Source organism: Chionomys nivalis, chromosome 8 (genome assembly GCF_950005125.1).
Source record: "Chionomys nivalis chromosome 8, mChiNiv1.1, whole genome shotgun sequence".
Taxonomy (NCBI): domain Eukaryota; kingdom Metazoa; phylum Chordata; class Mammalia; order Rodentia; family Cricetidae; genus Chionomys; species Chionomys nivalis.
Genome location: NC_080093.1, coordinates 55,836,699 through 55,856,772, shown reverse-complemented (window position 1 = coordinate 55,856,772; position 20,074 = coordinate 55,836,699). Strand labels below are relative to the sequence as shown.

Genomic DNA, 20,074 nt, shown 5'->3' with positions numbered 1-20,074 from the left:
TTTTTTTTTTGGTTTTTCGAGACAGGGTTTCTTTGTGGCTTTGGAGCCTGTCCTGGAACTAGCTCTTGTAGACCAGGCTGGTCTCGAACTCACAGAGATCCGCCTGCCTCTGCCTCCCTAGTGCTGGGATTAAAGGCGTGCGCCACCATCGCCCAGCTGTTAGTGGAAGTGTTAAGATGCAATCAGCCTGCCAAGTTGCTTTTGCTGTGGTGCTCATCATAGCAATAAACAGCAAACTAGGCCAGAAGGTAAACAAAATCTCTAGAGAAAATACTCGACATATGTGTGTGTGTAATAACTTGAGCCAGTATATCAAAGAGCTGCAAATCAATAATGAGCGAGAACACCCTAAGAAGATTGTCCTGACGGTTCTTACTATTGACTGAAGAGACCGCTCCCATGCCCACCTTCTCAACCTGCAGTTACTTATTCATTCAGGGCAGATTTCCAGAAGAGATGTAGAATCAAGGGCAAGGAAGGAATCACCCGGCGGCCTAAGGTCACACCAGAAACACTCTATCTGGGAAGTGGGAACTGGTGGCTTTGCCAGAAGTAGGCCAGGCGGCCGCAAGCCTGTAGGATTCTCAGACTGCGAATCAGCTTGTCTGCTTGTAGGCAGGGGCTGCGCCGCGGCGGCCTTACCACGATCGGGTGGGCGCACGGAGGAGCGCACCTCCCAGTCCCTAAACTGGGAGTAGTAGAGCGCTTCGAGGTCCCATAGCTGAAGAGAGGGATGCACCTCGAGGTTCCATCGCTGAGGAGGGCGCACCTATAGGGGACAATCAGCTGGAAGCAAGAGTGGGCTCAGGGATTAGCATGACTCTGGAGCGTGGAGGACTTCAGAGTCTCATTCATCCGCAGTTTGGTGGGGTCTGAGGCTTAGAAGCACGCTGTCGGTTCATTCTATGCTTCCGAGCTCTAGAGGGCGACCGCACCTGGGGCGCACCAGGACTCCATCCGCCCTGAACCGGTGGAAAATAACCAAGAACTAGTGAGGAAGAAAGCAAGGACAGCGACACGGGGCGTGGCCTACAGCACTCGCCTCCAAGTACAAGGGCGGGGCTCGTCTCCAGGGGTGGGAACCTCACTTAGCTTTGCCACGATTGGCCAGGACACGCGGAGCATTGTGGGTCGCCGCGCTCCTGCTACCGCCTCAGCTGTACTCGCCATGTCGGGGTCCCCGGTAAAGCGCCAGAGGATGGAGTCCACCCTGGACCAGCTCAAGCAGTTCACCACCGTGGTGGCCGACACGGGTGACTTCAATGGTGAGAGGACGCAGCGCATGCGCTCTGAATGAGCTGCGGCGCCCCCAATTTTGGGATCAGGACCGGTGTGGGTGCCTGGGGCGGGGCCTCGCGGTCGCTGGAGCTGGGACTTACGGATCTGCTCAACTCAAGGTCCTAACCGGGCCTCCGGGCTATTGGTGACCCTGGGAGACCCTTGCGGGGGCTCGGTGGCTCGAGGCGGTCTAAGGAACAGTCCAGCCGACCCTGGGTGTCCAGCCTACGCTAACCCAGGCTCAGCTTTGGAGCCCGTGCAGTCTGCAGCCTGTTGCATTGGCCTTCCAAGGTGGCAGCTGGTTACTGTCTGGGAACCCAGTATGGCTGGATTCCGACCAGATGCACACACTAAATCAAATGGTTATTCTGTTGCCAAACCTCCTTTTATTCTGAGACAGGGTTTCACAGTGTAGTCCAGGCTGGCCTTCCTGGTGATCCTTCTGTTTTAGCCTCTTAGTGCTGGATCAGGCAGGGCCACCACGCCCAGCTCCAGTGCTCAGATTTTCCGGGTCTTGGAGAGAACTTGGAAGACTTGGGAAGAAAGGCTTGCCCTGCTAGTCTGCTCTCAGCCGTGTAGAGTGGAATAGCTGAGCTTGTTTCACATCTGCTTTGGGAATGAGACTTTCGGGAAATGCTCCGTGGGAGCCTGGTACTAAAGCGCCTTCTGCTCTTTTCTGCTTTCTCACGGTGACTTGAGAAACAGGCTTTAATTCCTCCTGAGTAAGTGCATTGTTTATCTCTCAGCGAGTCAGAGTGATTAGGCATATTTGGGCTGCTTAAATATAAAGGAAGGACAGACCTGTCATGGGCCTTGCAGCAGACCTGTCTGACTGAAGTGTTTGTCAGAGAGCTCCCAGAAATCCCGCTGGGAGTTTAACTGAGTGTAGTGAAGATCTCACAGCCTGATGTGTATGAAGAGTGCAGGAGCCAGGCATAGTGGCACATGCCTGCATGCGGGAAGCAGAGGTGGGCAAATCTATGTTTGAGGCCAGTTTGGTCTGCATAGTTCCAGGCCAGCCAGGCTCCATAGTGAGACCCTGTCTTAAACAAAAATAACAAAAGTACATTCGTAGACAGTGTAGCTAAATACAAGTTAAATAATCATAAACACTGCATTAGATTTGAGGTCTGTACTGTGTGGTGAAGGTTCTTAACTTCTTAGGTGTCCCAGGCCCCTGAAAATAGAGTCTGGACTCTCATGCCCAGAACATTTGCCCCCTTCATTTTCCACTGAACCTAAGGTTCTTTGGCCCTTAAAGCCCATCTGTAGGGGTGGGGTAGGGATCAAGCCCAGGGCATCCACTGAGCTGTGTGCCTCCAGCAGCCTCTGGGCCTGCGGTTTTCTCCTGTGCACCCTTCAGTGGGTTCACGCCTGAGCCAGCACCACTCCAGAGTGCATTTTCCCCTACTTGTTATTTTGAAATAATTACAGACTCCCGAGGTGTTGCAAAAGTAGCCCATGCACCCTTTGCCCAGTTTCCCCAGGGATGTCCAAATCAGGAAGCAGGCACCAGTGAGCCATGCATTGTGCTGTCCGCAGATCAGGCCTGCAGCAGTTTCATAACGTGGAGACTTAGATTAGCACTGTGAGAGTTAGCCTCTTCTTATCCTCAGAAGACTAATGGGCGTGGTGGTGTAGACCTGTAATGTAACCCCAGCACTGGGGAGGGGAGCTCAAGGCGGGAGTTTAAGATTTTTAAAAAGAGTTAAGCAAGTTCATGTCCTCTTGGCTTTGCATCTGCTGTTCATGTTCACTTGGGTAGCTGAGCTGACAGGGGCTCACTGGCTTTTCTAAATTCCTGGGTGGGAAAAACTAATATGTTAGAAGAGCTAATACAGTTTGGCATAATATACGCCCCCCCCCAAAAAAAAACCCAAAAAAAAAACCCAAACAAACAGGAGAGAAGAGCTAAAGCTAGTGTTGGTGTCCGCATGTCTGTCAGTGGGTTAGGATTAGTGCGCCTCCTGCTGGCTGTGGGACAGTAGGACAAACTTGGGCACGTGTTCCTCCAGTGTCCTCATATTTCCTTCCAAGTCATTACAAATCAGCTTTTATGGGGGAACTGATTGTTCTGGGTTGCCTAGTTTTGTTTGGTATTTGATGTTGTTGCTTGTTTTTTGTTTTGTTTCCAGATAGGGTATCAGTGTAGGCCTGGCTAGCCTGGAACTTACTATATAGACCAGGCTGGCCTCAAATTCTTGCTTATTGGTTTCGTTATACTTTACTATAAAAAAAGTTGCAATTTACAAAAAAGAATTACACACCAGTATGTTTTGATGGTTTGTTTTGCTTTGAGACAGAGTCTCACCATGAGCACCTAGTTGATCTGGAACTCGCTAAGTAGACCAAGCTGGCCCTAGACTCAGAGATCCTCCTGCGTCTGCTTCCAGGGTGCTGGAATTAAAGGCATATGCCACCACACCTAGCTTGTGCTCTGGACTTTTGAGACAGGGTCTTGCTCTGTAACCCAGCCTGTCCTTAGACTCTCATCATCTGAGCTAGTATCGTAGGCTGTGCCACTGTGCCCAGCTCACATGTGTGTGGTGTGGGTTACTGTCTTCACATGGAAGCCAGCCTCTCTGGAGCTGCTGTGAGCAGTCCCTGCGATCCACTTGGGCGCTCTTCCCCATCTCAGGTGAAAGCTGCTTCTGGTCACTATGACAAAATACCGGAGAGAAAGCTAGAGGGAGGGATGATGTTTGGACCCACAGTTTCTAAGGTTTCGGTCTGTTGTGTTGGAGAGGTCACAGGTAAAGCAGAACAGCTCCCCTCAGGGCAAACAAGAAGCAGGGAGACAATGCCTGTGCTAGCAGGCTGTCTCCTCTTATCCCATGGGCCCTCATGGGGCTATCTCCCTTGTTAAACCTCCTGGAAGCACAGACAAGCCAGAGGTAGTGTAGATCTAGATGCTTGGTCCAGTTCAGCTGACAACAAGATTAATCATGCCGCCTGCTTCTGGAATGTATTTACCTAGCCATTGATGAGTACAAGCCCCAGGATGCCACCACCAACCCATCCCTGATCCTGGCTGCAGCACAGATGCCTGCCTACCAAGAGCTGGTAGAGGAGGCCATCGCCTACGGCAAGAAGCTGGGTGGGTGAGTATGGGTGATGGAGAGCTGTGGCTCCCACTCGTCAAAGTGACCATGTTTCCTTCCCAGTCCAATACCATCTTTTGTTCACTGAGGTGATTTGCATGGAATAAATCACTCTCCCTGGCTATGTGGCTCCAGGGCTTGCCAGTGTGAACACCCCAGCTGAGATGTGGATCACTGCGGGCTTCCAGGCTCCTGTCTCTGATGGGCTCTGTAGCTCTACAGCTGTGCTGTGCCTGCTGGTTGTCATTACTTTCTTTCTATTTTTTGTTTGTTTGTTTGTTTTTTGTTTTTTTTTGAGACAAGGTTTCTACATAACTGTGGCTGTCTGGAACACACTATGTAGACCAGGCTAGCCTCACAGATTTACCTGCCTCTGCCTCTTGAGTGCTGATATTAAAGGAATGTACCACCTCACCCAGATGTCATTACTTTTTTCTTTTCTTTTTTTTTTTTCTTCTTTTTTTTTTTTTTCCGAGACAGGATTTCTCTGTATAACAGCCCTAGCTATTCTGGAACTCTCTGGCCTCAAACTCAAAGAGATCGCCTGCCTCTTCCTCCCAAGTGCTGGGATTAAAGGCATGTGCCACCATTGCCCGACTGTCGTTACCTTTTAACAACAGACTAATGAATTTTAATAAATTGTGCATTAGTGCAACCATCACTGCAGTCTCTGATCCTCCTCCTTCTACCTCCTTGTCTATGTCCTCAGCTTCTTTCTTGTTTGTATGAGACAAGGTATTCCTGTGTAGCCAGGCTGCTCTTCAGTGTGCCTGCCCTGTGCTCAGACAACATTGTGTGCCACTGTGCTGTCCTCCAATCTTCTAGTTCTTATAGTTTTACCTCTTCCACATTATCACACAGATCATAAATGTATAGTCCTTTTCTATATAGTAATTGTAATATTTTTTAAATTTATTTATTTATTATGTATACGATATTCTGTCTGTGTGTATACCTGCAGGCCAGAAAAGGGCACCAGATCTCATTACAGATGGTTGTGAGCCACCATGTGGTTGCTGGGAATTGAACTCAGGACCTTGGGAAGAGCAGGCAATGCTCTTAACCGCTGAGCCATCTCTCCAGCCCCAGTAATTGTAATATTTATGAGAGATATGGTGTGATAATTTTATAGTGTATGGTCACATCAGATTGATAGGCATCTAACTCTCCTTTTTTGGAGATATCCTTCCTTCCTTCCTTCCTTCCTTCCTTCCTTCCTTCCTTCCTTCCTCCTTCATTCTTTCTGGTTTTTTTTTTTGAGACAGAGTATCTCTGTAGCTTTGGAGCCTGTCCTGAAACTCTGTAGACCAGGCTGACCTCGAACTCACAGAGATCCACCCATCTCTTCCTCTCAAGTGCTGTGATTAAAGGCCTGTGTCTTCACTGCCTGGCTTGGGGGTATCATTTTTTGGGGTTGCATAAAAATTATTTTTATGCTGGGGGTGATAGTGTACACCTTTAATCCGAGCACTTGGGAAGCAGAGGCAGGTGGATCTCTGAGTTTGAGGCCAGCCTGGTTTACACAGTGAGTTCTATAACAGCCAGAGCTACACAAAGAAACTCTGTCTTGGAAAACTAAAAAAAGAAAAAGTTCTGAGATGGTGGTGGTGTGATTCCCAACAGTATAATTTAACACTGTTGAACTATAAACTTAAAATGGTAAAGATGGCATGTTTTATGGGTTTTTCATTGTAATATAAAATAGTGCCTGCCTGCCTCCCTCCCTCCCTCCCTCCCTCTCTTCCTCCCTCCCTCCCTTCCTGCCCCAAGCTGACCTCAAACTTGGAACCTTCCTGTTCTACCCTGCAGGCGCGCTGAAGTTAGTAGCTCTATGAGTTTGAGTCCAGACTGGTCTCTATAGTGAGTTTCAGGACAGTCTGGGCTTTATATAGAGACCCTGTCTCAAACGGAACAGAACAGAAACAAGTAGCATTTGCTCTCATGCCCGTGGTGGGGAGGATGAAGGGAAAGAAATTTGGCAAAAGAGTCAGAACTAGTCTCAGGTTCCCCAAAGCCTTCAAAAGTTTCTAACACAACTTCCCTGTGAATTTCAGGCCACAAGAGGAACAGATTAAAAATGCTATTGATAAACTTTTTGTGCTGTTTGGAGCAGAAATACTAAAGAAGATTCCAGGCCGTGTATCCACAGAAGTGGATGCAAGGTAGGTGGGGCTAGGGTAGGGAGGCAGCAGGTATCCTGGTGACGTCAGTGGCTGAAGAGGTAGTTTGCTCCTGGTATTCTCCACACTCATTCAGTGGTGTGTCATATGTTACACTGGAAGACTGTACAGAACTGGTGGCTCTCTCTCTGACTAATGGCTGATCTTGAGTCTTGTGAAAATTTATGTGACATTGGGCTTTGTGCATGATAGGCAAGGGCTCTGCCAACTCAGCAGAACTCTGATCCCCTTTTTTCTGTTTGGCTTGACTTTTTATTTATTTATTTTTAAGACCAAAGTTTCTTTTCTTTTTTTTTTTATTTTTATTTTTCGAGTCAAGGTTTCTCCGTAGTTTTTGGTTCCTGTCCTGGAACTAGCTCTTGTAGACCAGGCTGGCCTCGAACTCACGGAGATCCGCCTGCCTCTGCCTCCCGAGTGCTGGTATTAAAGGTGTGCGCCACCACCGCCCGGCTTCCAAAGTTTCTTTTTCAAAGATTTTTTTATTTTATTTTATGTGTATGAGTGTTTGCCTGTATGTATGTATACCACATATGTGTCTGTGGAGGCCAGAGGAGGGCGTCAGATCCTCTGGAACTGAAGTTACATAAGGTTGTGAGCTGCCATATTGGTGCTAGAAACCAAACCTGGGTCCTCTGCAAGAGCAGCAAGTGCTCTTAACGACTGAGCAGTCTCTTCAGCCTGAAGGCAGTGTCACTTATAGCACAGGCTGACCTTTAACTCCAAATTCTCCTGTCTCAGTCTTCTGGGTGCTGGTTACAGGGGTTTGCTGCCAGGACTGCTTCTGAAATTGGGTTTCAAGTTGCACTGAGTCCAGAGTAGGGGGTGGGACGAGTTTGTCCAGTGAGCCACATGGCTACAAAATGCCCTGCTTCTGATGTGCTCCCGTGGTGGATGTGCTGTGATCTGAGCACCTGCAATACCCTTGCTTTTACAGGCTTTCCTTTGATAAGGATGCAATGGTAGCCCGAGCCAGGCGCCTCATTGAGCTTTACAAAGAAGCTGGGATCAGCAAGGACAGAATTCTCATCAAGTTATCCTCAACCTGGGAGGGAATTCAGGCTGGAAAGTAAGTATTCCCTGCATGGAGGCAGCTTCTGATTCTGATTCTCTTCCTAAGCAACAGACACCAGTTTCTAGGGGTCAGAGTTGTTTTGCAACAGTGAAGCCAAAACTTACATAAGTTTTGAAGAAACTAATTGCAAAATGGTAAAAACAGTCACAGTCTTCTGTGGTGCCTCCTCTAGAAGTCGTCAGTCCTGACCATTCTAGGGAACCTGGCAGCAGATTCATTTCCTCTTTGTCCAGGTTTGCTCTTTCCCCACCTAGAACCACTGGTTTTTCTTCTGGATTTGCTTGCTCTGGACATCTCATATAAGTAGAGTCAGATCATGCATGAACTATTGTGTCTGACTCTTTCAACGTGTTCTGATGTCTATGCCTTGTTTCCTGACTGGACTTTCTTCTATTGGTGGGTGTATTGTGTCTTTGCTTTGTCTTGTGTTGGGCACTAGGGTCTGTTATCACTCTGGGTCTGTTGAGAATAATGGTATGAACACAGGCTTATATACATTTTGGTATGGGCATAGGTTTTTTGTTGAACCAGTCCTGCAGCTGTTCAGTCCCAAAGAAACACAGAGGTTTATATTAATTATAAACTGGTAGCTCAGGCTTCATATTAACTCTTACATCTTAAATTAACCCATAATTCTTTACTGTGTTAGCCATGTGGCTTGGTACCTTTTATCAGTGATGCGTTCTCATCTTGTGTGCTCTTACATCTAGGTGACGACAGCAGACTGAGCCTTTCCTCTTCACAGAGTTCTCCTATTCTGGTCACCCCGCCTATACTTCCTGCCTAGCTACTGGCCAATCAGAGTTTTATTAAACCAATACAAGTGACAAATCTTTTTTTTTTTTTTTTTTTTTTTTTTTTTAAGTTTTTCGAGACAGGGTTTCTCTGTAGCTTTGGAGCCTGTCCTGGCACTAGCTCTTGTAGACCAGGCTGGTCTTGAACTCCCAGAGATCCGCCTGCCTCTGCCTCCCGAGTGCTGGGATTAAAGGCGTGCGCCACCACCGCCCGGCTACAAGTGACAAATCTTTACAGGATACAAGACCATTGTCTATTTTTTTTTTTCAAAACAAGAACTCTGAATCTAATCTCCTTTGTTTAGCCTTTTTCCTGACCATTATCCATAACAATTTATAACCAATATTCTAAACAAAGACAAATCAAATATCCATAATCCATTTTTTTAGGAATGTGGGCATAGTTTTCTAGGTTACTTCCTGATGATTAAGGGTGCTGATAATCTTATGGGGACCTAAAGAAAATTTAGGATTATGGTCAAGTCCTGACTGGAATATTCTATGAGGCTTGATCATCTCAACCAACAGTCTTATGGCTGTTCTGGATGTAGAACTCAGAGGAAACTCCAACAGAGATCCTCTGGAACATTGGATCATGTGGGCCATCTGCTCCTTCCAGAGATTTTTTTTCAGGGGGTCTTCCTTGATCAAATCTGAGTTTTCTTAACCCGGAATGCAGCCTCTCATTTCCTGTGGAAACAAAAGCAAAACCTCTTCTCCAAAGTAACATATCTTTTGACTTAAATTTTGAAGTCAAGACATTTTCAAAATACATATGTTGGATTAATCCAGCAGCATTTATGATAAAATGCCTTTTAGCAGCTGTTGCTCCTTCCTCAGCCATGGAACAATTCAAAGACAACACAGTAACATACAGTATCCAGACTCTCTGTATTTTCCTTCTTTACATGGCTTCCTTTTAAACTTTTATTTTTGGTTGTTTTTTTTTTTTTTTTTTTGAGGCAGGGTTTCTCTGTCTATCTTTGGCTGTCCTGGAACTCACAGAGATCCGCCTGCCTCTGCCTCCCAAGTGCTGGGATTAAAGGCGTGCACCACCACCGCCCCGCTTAAGCTTGTTCTTAATGTACCGCCCTGCTCCTCCCCTGCTGTTAAGAAGCTGAAGACTCTTGGGGAGCAGCAGGTCCAGAGCTCAGCCTGAGGTGGCTCTCAGCATTGCCCCTGCCATCTTGTCCACAGGGAGCTGGAGGAGCAGCATGGCATCCACTGCAACATGACGCTGCTCTTCTCCTTCGCCCAGGCTGTGGCCTGCGCTGAAGCGGGTGTGACGCTCATCTCTCCCTTTGTGGGGCGCATCCTTGACTGGCATGTGGCGAACACAGACAAGAAATCCTATGAACCCCAGGAGGACCCTGGTGAGCTACATTTTAAGATCATGGGGCAGGGGACCTGCTGTGTTGCCTGGAGCAGGGCTGGAGACAAGGTCAGGGTGGGGTCAGACAGCAGCTCTGAGGAACATGCCTGTGTCTCCTCCAGGGGTAAAGAGTGTCACCAAAATCTATAACTACTACAAGAAGTTTGGCTACAAGACCATTGTCATGGGCGCCTCCTTCCGTAACACTGGTGAGATCAAAGCACTGGCAGGCTGTGATTTCCTCACCATCTCGCCCAAGCTCCTGGGGGAGCTGCTCAAGGATAACACCAAGCTGGCACCTGTGCTTTCCGTCAAAGCGGGTAAGGCCAAGGGGCCATAAGGACCTCTGTGTGGGCGGAGCTAAGGCCTGACCCTGTTGGGAGATACTCAGCCTAGGCTGAGGGACAGTTATGAGTCGAAGGGTAAGGCAGGCATGGAGAGCTGTGGTATCCTCCAGCCCAGACCAGTGACTTGGAGAAGATACATCTGGACGAGAAGGCCTTCCGTTGGCTTCACAATGAGGACCAAATGGCTGTGGAGAAGCTCTCTGACGGGATCCGAAAGTTTGCTGCTGATGCCATTAAGTTAGAGCGGATGCTCACGGTGAGTTCCTGTGTGGGTTGGGCCTTTTCTCCTTCACCCAGGGCAAAGTTGGAGCAGAGGTGAAACCTACTGCAGGAGCCCGGCATAGTTAACACACACCTATAGTCTCATTCTGGAGAGCGAGGCAAGAGGACCACAGACTCAATGGCCTGGGCCAGGAATGCTAGTACATGCCTTTAGTTCAAGCACTTAGAGACAGGCTATCTCAAGAAGCAAGGTAGAGATGGCACAGGCCTTTAATCCTAGCACTTGGGAGACCTAGGCAGATGGATGGATCTCTGTGAGTTCATATATAGGTTATACACACAATGCAATACAGATAGGTAAATATGTGTGTGTGTGTGTGTTTATTTTTCTGGGAGACTATGGGTCCCAGCTGGTTGCTGAAGCCATATTGGGACCTTGGTGGTTATATCGGGGACAGTCCAGACAGAGTGAGGGGCTGACATGACTCCACCTCTGGTCCCTTCCAGGAACGAATGTTCAGTGCTGAGAATGGAAAGTAGCACAGCACCTGAGGCTGGACCCCAGACCTGCACCGCTGTTCAACTGGGTCCTGATTGCACATGGCTTATGATGAATCTTACATTTTTCAGTGATTGGAGAAGGGATGGATCATAGGTTTCTGATTTTATGTGAAATTTTATCTAATTCATTAAAGCAATGGCTTTTCCTATGATGTGCTTCATTTTACCATCTTTGTCGCCCTCCACTTCAGTACCAGTGGCCCCAGTATTGGCTGTGACTGAGGCGGAGCTTGGAGATGAACCCCAGGCTATCAGCATGATCCAGGCAACTGTGGCCCTCACCCTCATCTTCTAAGCTCCACTGGACCACAGCTGGGATGCAAGATGGCAGAGGTCTCTGACTTTTGGTGGCATGATTATACAGTAACTCCCTCTGTACCCGGTGTCCCTGTGCCCTGCCTAGATTTTAGGGTGTGCTAGCACAGTCAGAAGACAAATGGTGGGCTCTGCTCCTAGGAGGTAGCAGCTGAACATAGTGTTCAGAGCCAGGTTTCCCACTGCCCAAGAGTAAGTCCAGCGGTTTATTTCTGCCATGTAGGTGCTCTGCCTGTGTAGCCAGGTTCTAAAGGGCACTGGTACCAACTTACGGGGACCGCATAGTATACAACACCAGCTTTGAAAGGGCACAGAAGCATATGCCTATAATCCTGGTACCTGGAGGGCAGCAACTAGGTTGTCCACATCTGAGGACAGCCTGAGCTACTTAGTGAGTTCTGGGACTACTTAGAAACTCTGTCTTCATCCAAAATAAAAGCTGAGTGGTGGCGGCCCATGCTTTTAATCCTGGCATTCAGGAGGCAGAGGCAGGTGGAAGCTCTGATGAGAAGGACCCCCATGGAGCAACTTCCCAGGTCCATTCCCCCAAATTCCCACCACGAGCAGCTCTTGGGCTAAGTACCTGCCTGGGCTTAACTCATCCTGGATGGTGAAATGGGGAGCAACTTCTGCAACCCAGCACAGCTAGGTTCACACTTTCACTGATCAAGACCCACAGTATTCTACCACTTCCAGCCAGAAGACTGGGCCTGAGGGAGCAATGCTGACCTCGAGGCTGACCTGCTTCAGGACGTAGTAGGCAGAGACTTGTGCCCATACCACACCAACCTCCTCACCCTTTGGGCTTGCAGTAGTGTGTCCTAAAAGGAGATCAGGGTTTTGAGTCTTTCCCACCTGGGGCTCCAGGGATACCGGCCAATCATGCATATTCCATAAGTCCTTTTTTGTGTTCTTTTGAAACAGGGTCTTTGTACATGGCCTGGCTGTCTTGTAACGAACTGTGCCTCTGCTGGGCAACCATCTGTAATGATATCTGGTGTGGAATGCAGGCAGAACACTGTATGCATAATCTTTACAAAAAACAAAAAACAGCTGGGCAGTGGTGGCACTTTAATCCCAGCTCTCAGGAGGCAGGGGCAGATAGATTTGTGAGTTTGAGGCCAGCCTGATCTACAGACTTGAGTTCCAAAAGCTACACAGGCTCCAAAGCTACACAGAGAAACCCTGTCTTTAAAAAGAAAATAAAAAGGATGCACCACCACATACAGCTTTGTATCAGAATTCATGGCCAATTACTTGACTGAACTGGTGATATTCCATTATAAAGAAATCACTAGCTCGGTATGGTGGTGGCAAACACCTTTAATCCCAGTCCTCAAGAGGCAGAAGCAGATGATCTGAGTTCAAGGCCAGCCTGGTCTACAAGCTCCAGGGTAGTCAGGACAGAGAAACCCTGTCTCGAATGAATGAATGTGTATGATGTGTGTGTGTGAGTGGATACGCACATCAGGGTAGCATAATTTCAAGTGTTCCTGCACTGTGGTACTTTCACTGGCTGAGCCACTTGGTCAGTCCCTTTTCATTCTTTGTTGTTTTTTTTTTTTTTCCAAGACAGAGTTTCTCTGTATAGATTTGGAGCCTGTTCTGGAACACAGTAGATCAGGCTGGCCTTGAACTCTGAAATCTGCTTGCCTCTGCTTCCCAAGTGCTGGGTTACCCGCCCGGCGGCCCCTTTTCAAATAATTCTGCTAGCAATATCAATATCTGTGTAAGGTTTTATTTATCTTGAGTAGTTATAAATGTGCTTATGAACATACCCTGAGCTCAGCTGCCACTTTTCCATGGATTTGTTCATTCTCTCTTCTCCATCTTCTCCAGCTTGCTGTCCCCTTCTCCACCTAGGACTGGGTACCCTTGGAACAGAGGTCTGGCACAACCAGAGCCCACCTCACCTGCTACAGCTATGTAGCCTCAGTATAGATACGGGTGGTGGCGGCATAAGCCTTTAATCCCAGCAGAGGCAGGCTGAGTTTGAGGATAGACAAGGGAACACAGAGAAACCCTGTCTAGAGAGAGGGAACAAACATGACACTCATAGAGAGCCAGCCAATTAGAAGAAACTCTCAACCCATCAGCATGGTATCTATCACCTCCCAGTGTCTGAAGCTGTCCCCTAATTCGTGCTAAAACATCGTCTTTGAGGTGATGGTGTTAAATGGGACTTTGGCTTCATGAAGCAATTAGTAACTTCTGAAAAGGTTCCAGAAAGCACCTACCTCTTCCGACCTGATAAGGAGCAAAGAGGTCTGAGCCAGGAAACCCTTACCAGACACACCTAGTTCACTATGCTTGGACTTCAAGCTTCAAAATGTGTGTGAAATATGTTGTTTACAGATCACCCAGCCTGTGACTGAACCAGCCAAGCCTAACGCACGGCCTCAGATTTTAAGGCTTTGTCCAGGAATATCTATCATTACATAGTGTTCATGGCAGATGAGGGCAGTGCATGGCCAGGGAGGATCCAGGACAGGTGGGCTCTCCTGCTGCTTTCTTCCACGTGTTCTGGACTTCCCCCATTAAAGGTTATTAACCGCCAAAAGGTATTCCTCCAGGTCTCTGGCACTGGTGCTACTCTGGGCAAAAGTTAAGTGGAGAGGGAAATTAAGAGGTCCAAGTTACTTGGAAGGCTCTCGTCTAAGGCTAGAAGGCTACTGACTGGAAGCTACCGTCCTGGCCAGGTGCCCCAGGATTGACCGCAAATAAGCATGTCCAGGAGGGAGATGGCCATATCAGGTCCTCAGCAAAAGCAGGGTCTGGAAGACAGGACTCATGGATGTTCCTGCTCCATATAGCCCAAACCCATCTACGGCCATTTCCTTCTAGGAATAGATGGAATACCTGGCCTGAGGCTTCTGTAAGCCAGGGGCAATTTGACAAACTGTGGGCTAACAGCAGTTTAAGGGTCTCCAGGTGTGGCACTAGTATTTTTTCTACGCCATATGAGGCAGGGTGACATCACTGTGTCCACTCCAAGGACCTAGGACCATGGCAGGCTGAGCTGGGGCCTGTTTTGCATTAAAAACCACAGGCCAGCTGGATAGTGGTACCACACGCCTTTAATCTCAGCACTCGGGAGTCAGAGGCAGGCAGATCTCTGAATCTGAGGCCAGCCCGTGCTGCCTCGAGTGGGTTCTAGGACAGGCTCCAAAGCTACAGAGAAACGCTATCTCAGGAAAAAAAAAAATCATAGGCAAGATTGCAAGATTTAAACATGGGCAGTCTTCTTCAGCAAGAATGCTGCCTGCTTAGGGCTAAGAAAATATCCACTGTTCACCTCTGGCAAGATGAATTCATAGCAAGTTCCAGTTTTTTGGTCCTTTCCCCATGGTTCTCACCAACAGCTAAAGGGATGAGAATAGCCAAAGGGCCATAGAAGAGCAGCATCCCATTCTGAGACCCCACAATTGCCTCTCCCAGGGACAATTCTTGGAGTGTTCACTTTGCAGTTCTCAGAGACTGCCTGGCCAGCCAAGATGCTCCCCACTGTGTTCTGGGGATAGAGGAGGAATGTTCAGTCTACACAAGAACTGATACTATCCAAGTCTTAACTCTTGGAGGCCTCCAGCATTCCACAGGGTCCAAACGGAGGCTTGAGGGCCCTGTCAGGTAAGGACCAACAGAAGAGGCCACAGTGAGTTCAGCTGTTGTCTCTAGGCCACCAGGATCAAGGACAGCATCCAAATTACTTCCTATAGGATGAACACATGGTCCACACTCAGCACCAGCAGGCAGGGCTTCGCAGACAAAACTGTCCAGCAGAGGGAGCCAGTCACAAAGCAGGAATCCACCCAAACCCCTTCCCAGGAGCCTCACCGGCTGCCACAGAGGAAGAGCAGGTTCTGGACAGCGGGAACAGTGGAGTTTGTATTCTGACCAGTGACCAGGTGGCGGTCCAGCACCACATGCACGGCGTCGGGCTCACTGGCTACGGCGGAGGACACAAACCTTAGGCCACAAGGCCTAGGCCCAGTCCCACTCCCACCCACTGAAAAGCTGCGAACACCAGGGGTCAGCAGGAAAGCCTGTCTGGGTGAAGCACAGGGGTTTGCAGGACCTAAAACACCAACCCAAGACACAGCAGGTAGCCCCACAAATCTAAGTGCAGGGGCACCAACTTGGGCTCACCACTGAAGCCAGCGCCAGAGTCCTTCACAAAGTCCTCCACAACCAGCGGCAGGCGGGCAAAGTCAGGTGCCCTGATGAGCTCATACACAGAAGGCTGCAAGGACAGGGCTGGAGTCAGACCAGCTAGTGGCTCTACCCTGCCCAGTGCCCTCTTTTCCCCAGGGGCCAGGCAGGGCAAATCAAAGCAGCAACCTCAGCTACCACTTGGGGGAGACAGGCAAAGGCAAAAACTCAGTCATCTTTTTGGAGACTAAGCCGGTATTGGCTTAGAGTGCCTGGCTCCCCCAGCATCAAGACGTAAGTGTGACCAAAATGAGATGGACTGGTATCCTTTGGAAGGAGTCCCTTCATGGGTTCCATGATGCTCTTCCTAGGCTGTGCACACACCACGTGGACAAGGAGAAAAGTGCTCTAGCAGTATGGGGACCGGCAGGTCACAGTGCCTGTAGGAATCTCTTTCTGGTTCAGGGAGGGGTAGGGAGACAGGAGGGAATGGCACACTGGCTTGAACACGAAATACTCACCCCTGTCAGGCTGTAGCCTTCGAACACCCAGGACCTGTTTTCATTGGTAGCACAGCACAGGGCAGCGACACCTTGGCCAATGGCACAGATGGGTTCTAAAAGTGACAAGGTACTCTCAGGTCCTGGATGCCGTCCTGGGTCGGGTCCCCACTCAAGTGTCCCCTCCCCCAAAGCAGATGCTTCAAGACTAGAGTTTACTTAGAGCCCACGCTGCTGGCTGCCACAGTTTTAAGACATGTGAAAACACCCAGAACTCGCAGTTCATGTACCAGCCGCTGCTTTAAACTGCAGAGAAGCCACTGCGCAGCTGGGGGTGGTACTCCTAGGGGCTACCCTGCTCTGCAATTCTGCAATGGGGCTACCCTGGCTCTTCCCCAAAGACAACTGTTTTTTTTTAAGGTTTTTTTTGTTTTTTCTTTTTGTTTTTGTTTTTTTTCACGAGACAAGGTTTCTCTGTAGCTTTGGTGGCTATCCTGGAACTAGTTCTTGTAGACCAGGCTGGCCTCGAACTCAAAGATCTACCTGCCTCTACCTCCCGAGTGCTGGGATTAAAGGCACCACCACTGCCTGGCTCCCCAAAGACAACTTAATGGCCAATGTGTTCCCATGGCTGAGGTAGCTGGGAAAAACTGCTTCTTATCTAAACCCAGAAGGCCAGCTCTCAACAGAGAGGACACTGATGGAGCCTGCATCTGGTCTCTGATGAGCATCCTGCCCCAGCCTACAGATGTGCTTAGCACGACATATGTTGCTTCCAGACAGCATCCTGATTAACCTACCAAGGAAAGGGCTAACAGGTCACAGTCAGCAGCCCTCTCTTGGCTGCCAGAGGCTCACACTGCAGAGACTAGCAGTGCACACATTATGTTAAGTGAGATCACTCTTTGTGCACGTGGACACAGAGCAAACTCACCTGTGTGCAGGTCAGAGTCACTGTGGCTCTCCACTCCCATCTGATGGGCTGATGAAATCACCAGGCATGCCCAGTCCTGAATCCTAAACCCTGTACTCAATATCCACTCCATATCTGCTTCCACACCTAGTCTCTAGTTCCCTGTCACCCACTGTTTTGATCACTCCCTCCTACTCCCCACCCAGGTGTCTGCTTGCCAGCCTGTCCTCCAGTTTCTTGTCACCCACTGCTCTCTGAGCGGAAGTGCTGCAGTATCCGAGCCAGGGACCCACTGCTGGCAAGGTCAGTCAGGGCGCCAGGACAGCTGGGAATCAGGAGAGCATGGTACCGGGCACCTGGGAGGAAACCACAGGTCAAATTAGGGCACGGCCAGACATAGAGGCCCTCCAGGGACCCACTAGCCACTTGTCACCTACCATCTATGGACTCAAGCTTAGCGGGGCTTGCGTAAGCTTTGAGACGGAAGTCTTGTACCCAGCGTGTATTGCTCTCGGTCACATCCACAAAGTCCATGGCCTTTCCCTAGAGAAGCAGAGCCTACGTGAAGGGTCACCACCAGGATCTTCCCCCACATTCGAGCGACAGAGGCTAACAGGTGTCAAGAGAGCCCCTGGGGCACAAACACCTGCCTGGATAGCCACTTTTACTGGCTGGCTCGGGCAGGGAGCCTCCAGTGACAAGAGAAAGAGAGAAATCAAGTACAAGGTAGTCTCAGAAAACCAAACTAGCAGCGTGTAGGGGCCCCGTACAACACAATGCTGAGGTCTTACCACAGGATCACCACACCCTGCTCCCCAGACTCATGATTATAAAGCAGCAGCAACTGTCCCACCCACCTTGTGACTTTGAAACATGCAAATACCCAACACACATTTGCTGTGATCCATTTATGACTGGATGTTCCCAGGGCCACAGTGCAAGAATCAAGGATCTCTCTATTAGGAGGATCTATGCAGCGCCCACACACTAGGACCAAGTCTTATCTTTCCCTTATAGACCTGCAAAAGTGCAGGCCACAGTGAAAAAGAGCTCCCTTGACACAGGAACGTCATAGTCCAGTGAACGGGAACCATGACTTAAGGATGCCACCAAGTTTGGTTGTAGATCCCCTTACCTGGAGGTTGCTCCTTCCTGGCCCTATCAACTACAGAGGACTCTACACTCTCCTAGCCTCAGCCCAGGAAAAGAGAGGACCTCAGGGGTTCCCTGGAGAAAGTGACTGTACTCACCCCAGGGGTGGCCACCTGTAGGTTGAAGGCAGCACTGGCCAATGTGAAGCAGTGGAAGAAGGACTGGGCTGACACACCTGCAAGAGAGGGTTTCAAAGCTGCAAGGGCATGACAGGGCCAGATGGCCCACCCCTACTCCTCAAAGACTGCTCCAGTGCTCCTGGGGACTCTCCTGGTCCCAGAACCAGCCGCAGGAGCAGTCCATTCCGCCCACCCAGGGTCCACGCCCTGCGGACAGGACAGCAGCATGTCAGGTTCAGGAAGATGTAACTCAGAGGTCCACAGCAGGCCTATTGCTCAGCCAGTTTTGGCTTCTGGCCCCAGAATGACCTGCAGGTTCCAGTGGTTCTGCAGCCTCCCAGAATAGGCTCTCTGCTCGACCTAATACCTCTGCCTTCAGGCCCCCAGCCCGCCTTAACTGTCTACCAACACCCCTACACCCTTGGCCGCATCCCATCCTTTCACCCTTACAGGTACTTCCAAAGGGCAAACATTTGGGTCATCTCTCAGACCCACCAATAGCCAAGGTCCCTATAGCACAGGGAGAGCAACAGTGAACATGTCACAGAAGCAGGAGAGCGTGGTGTTTAGGGCACTCCCCACACTCAGGACACCAGGTGGGTCCCCTCTTCCTAAGAGCATGAGATTCTGACCCCACCATGCACTCAGCACTCTTCTGCCCATCAAGAGTCCTTCAACAAGGAAAAAGGCTTGCTTAGTTCACTTGAGTCCAGACACAGGGTGCACAGGCCTTTAATCCTGGTATCCAGGAGGCAGAGCACCCATACTTAAAATATAAACAAATTTAAAAAGAAAAAACAAGACTCCAGACGATTTGTAGGCACAGCCTAGCCTCCCCTCACTAGGGAGTAGAGACTCACAACACCTCAAGTGCAGCAGTCTGCGCTGGTTTAATTTAAGGGCACAACCCTTAGCTTCATCTTTCCATCTTCCTTCTTTTTGAGACAGCATCTCACGTAGCCATTAACCAACCTCTTTATCGTCCTGCCTCCAACTCCTACGCTAGGCTTTTAGTTTGTGGGTTTTGTTATGATTTAGTTTTTGAGTTAGGGTCTCACTATTTAGCCCTGCTGACCTGGAACTGGCTATATACGTTCCAGATTTGGCTTCAAACTCCCAGAGACCCATCTGCTTCTGCCTCCTGAGTGTTGGAATTAAAGACACACACCATTAGGCCTAGTTTCTTTTACAATTTAATACATTTTCAAGGATCTACCCCAGATTATCCCCACCAGCTCCTCGATCCCTCACTCCCAAACTCTCTCTCAAGTAAAGCCTTCCTAGGAGCAACTGTGGATTCTCTGAACCCTCTCTTCCAGGGCGGAGAGCACCATCAGGGCCCACCCATTTCCACCTAGGAAGCTTAGTGGAACCCAGGGGTTCATCATTCAGGATTCCGCGGTACCTTCAAACTCATGCTCGCTTGAGATGCTCTATACGGCTCTATAGGAAAACCCTGGGCCGCCGCTCTGGGCCCCATCATCCCCACTTCCCTAAAGACCCGTGAAGTCACCATCTGCCCAGCTTCCTAGACACACACCGGGCAGATGGAAACCCATAGCCAGCAGACCCCCTTCTGTGTGCGGGTCCCTTATGTGCACCTCTTTCAAGCAAACCCTTTCAGGATCGCTTCCGGGAGGCGCGTGAAGATAGGCCCAGGATCAGGGGGACGGAAAGGCAGGAACGGTGGGGCAGAGTACCGAGCCCCTGCGGCTGACCTGGGGGCAGGGTCATCTCCGCAGTCGCTGGCCACCCTGCCTGCTGGCAGACAACACAGGCCTGCCCCGGGGAAACAGGTGCGGGGTCCCAGGATCCCAACTCTGCAGGCACAAACGTTGACCTGGAGTCAGAACGGCAGGCCATTGCGCCACACAGCTGCCCTGCGCGCCTCACCTTCAGAAGCGCCGCTGGCCACCAAGAGACAGGCAGGCCTGCTGGGCAGCCGCTCGGATGCCATGGCTGCAAACCCGGTTAAGTGTGCGGAGGGACGGGGTGTGGC

General features: G+C 49.7%; 2 protein-coding genes across 4 annotated transcripts; one reads left to right on the top strand and one right to left on the bottom strand.

The window, feature by feature from the left end:
- The first annotated feature begins 1,111 nt into the window (after nt 1–1,111).
- On the top strand, nt 1,112–11,074 carry Taldo1 (transaldolase 1). The gene is made up of 8 exons (XM_057779006.1): nt 1,112–1,265; nt 4,256–4,379; nt 6,434–6,541; nt 7,494–7,625; nt 9,623–9,798; nt 9,920–10,117; nt 10,255–10,400; nt 10,874–11,074. The coding sequence occupies exons 1-8, from the start codon at nt 1,169–1,171 to the stop codon at nt 10,904–10,906; spliced, it is 1,014 nt and encodes a 337-aa protein (XP_057634989.1). The 5' UTR covers nt 1,112–1,168; the 3' UTR covers nt 10,907–11,074.
- A 1,886-nt stretch (nt 11,075–12,960) lies between these two features.
- Gatd1 (glutamine amidotransferase class 1 domain containing 1) lies at nt 12,961–20,074 on the bottom strand. Of its 3 annotated transcripts, none has more exons than XM_057779892.1 (8): nt 19,969–20,074; nt 18,055–18,131; nt 17,242–17,347; nt 17,053–17,160; nt 15,913–16,007; nt 15,389–15,482; nt 15,077–15,188; nt 12,961–14,862 (listed from the first exon to the last, which is right to left on the bottom strand). In XM_057779892.1, the coding sequence occupies exons 1-8, from the start codon at nt 20,030–20,032 to the stop codon at nt 14,808–14,810; spliced, it is 711 nt and encodes a 236-aa protein (XP_057635875.1). In that variant the 5' UTR covers nt 20,033–20,074; the 3' UTR covers nt 12,961–14,807. The 3 variants fall into 3 exon arrangements, with proteins under 3 accessions (XP_057635875.1, XP_057635876.1, XP_057635877.1); XM_057779893.1 differs by having other exon boundaries at nt 12,961–14,952; nt 19,969–20,064; XM_057779894.1 differs by lacking the exon at nt 12,961–14,862 and having other exon boundaries at nt 15,073–15,188; nt 19,969–20,064.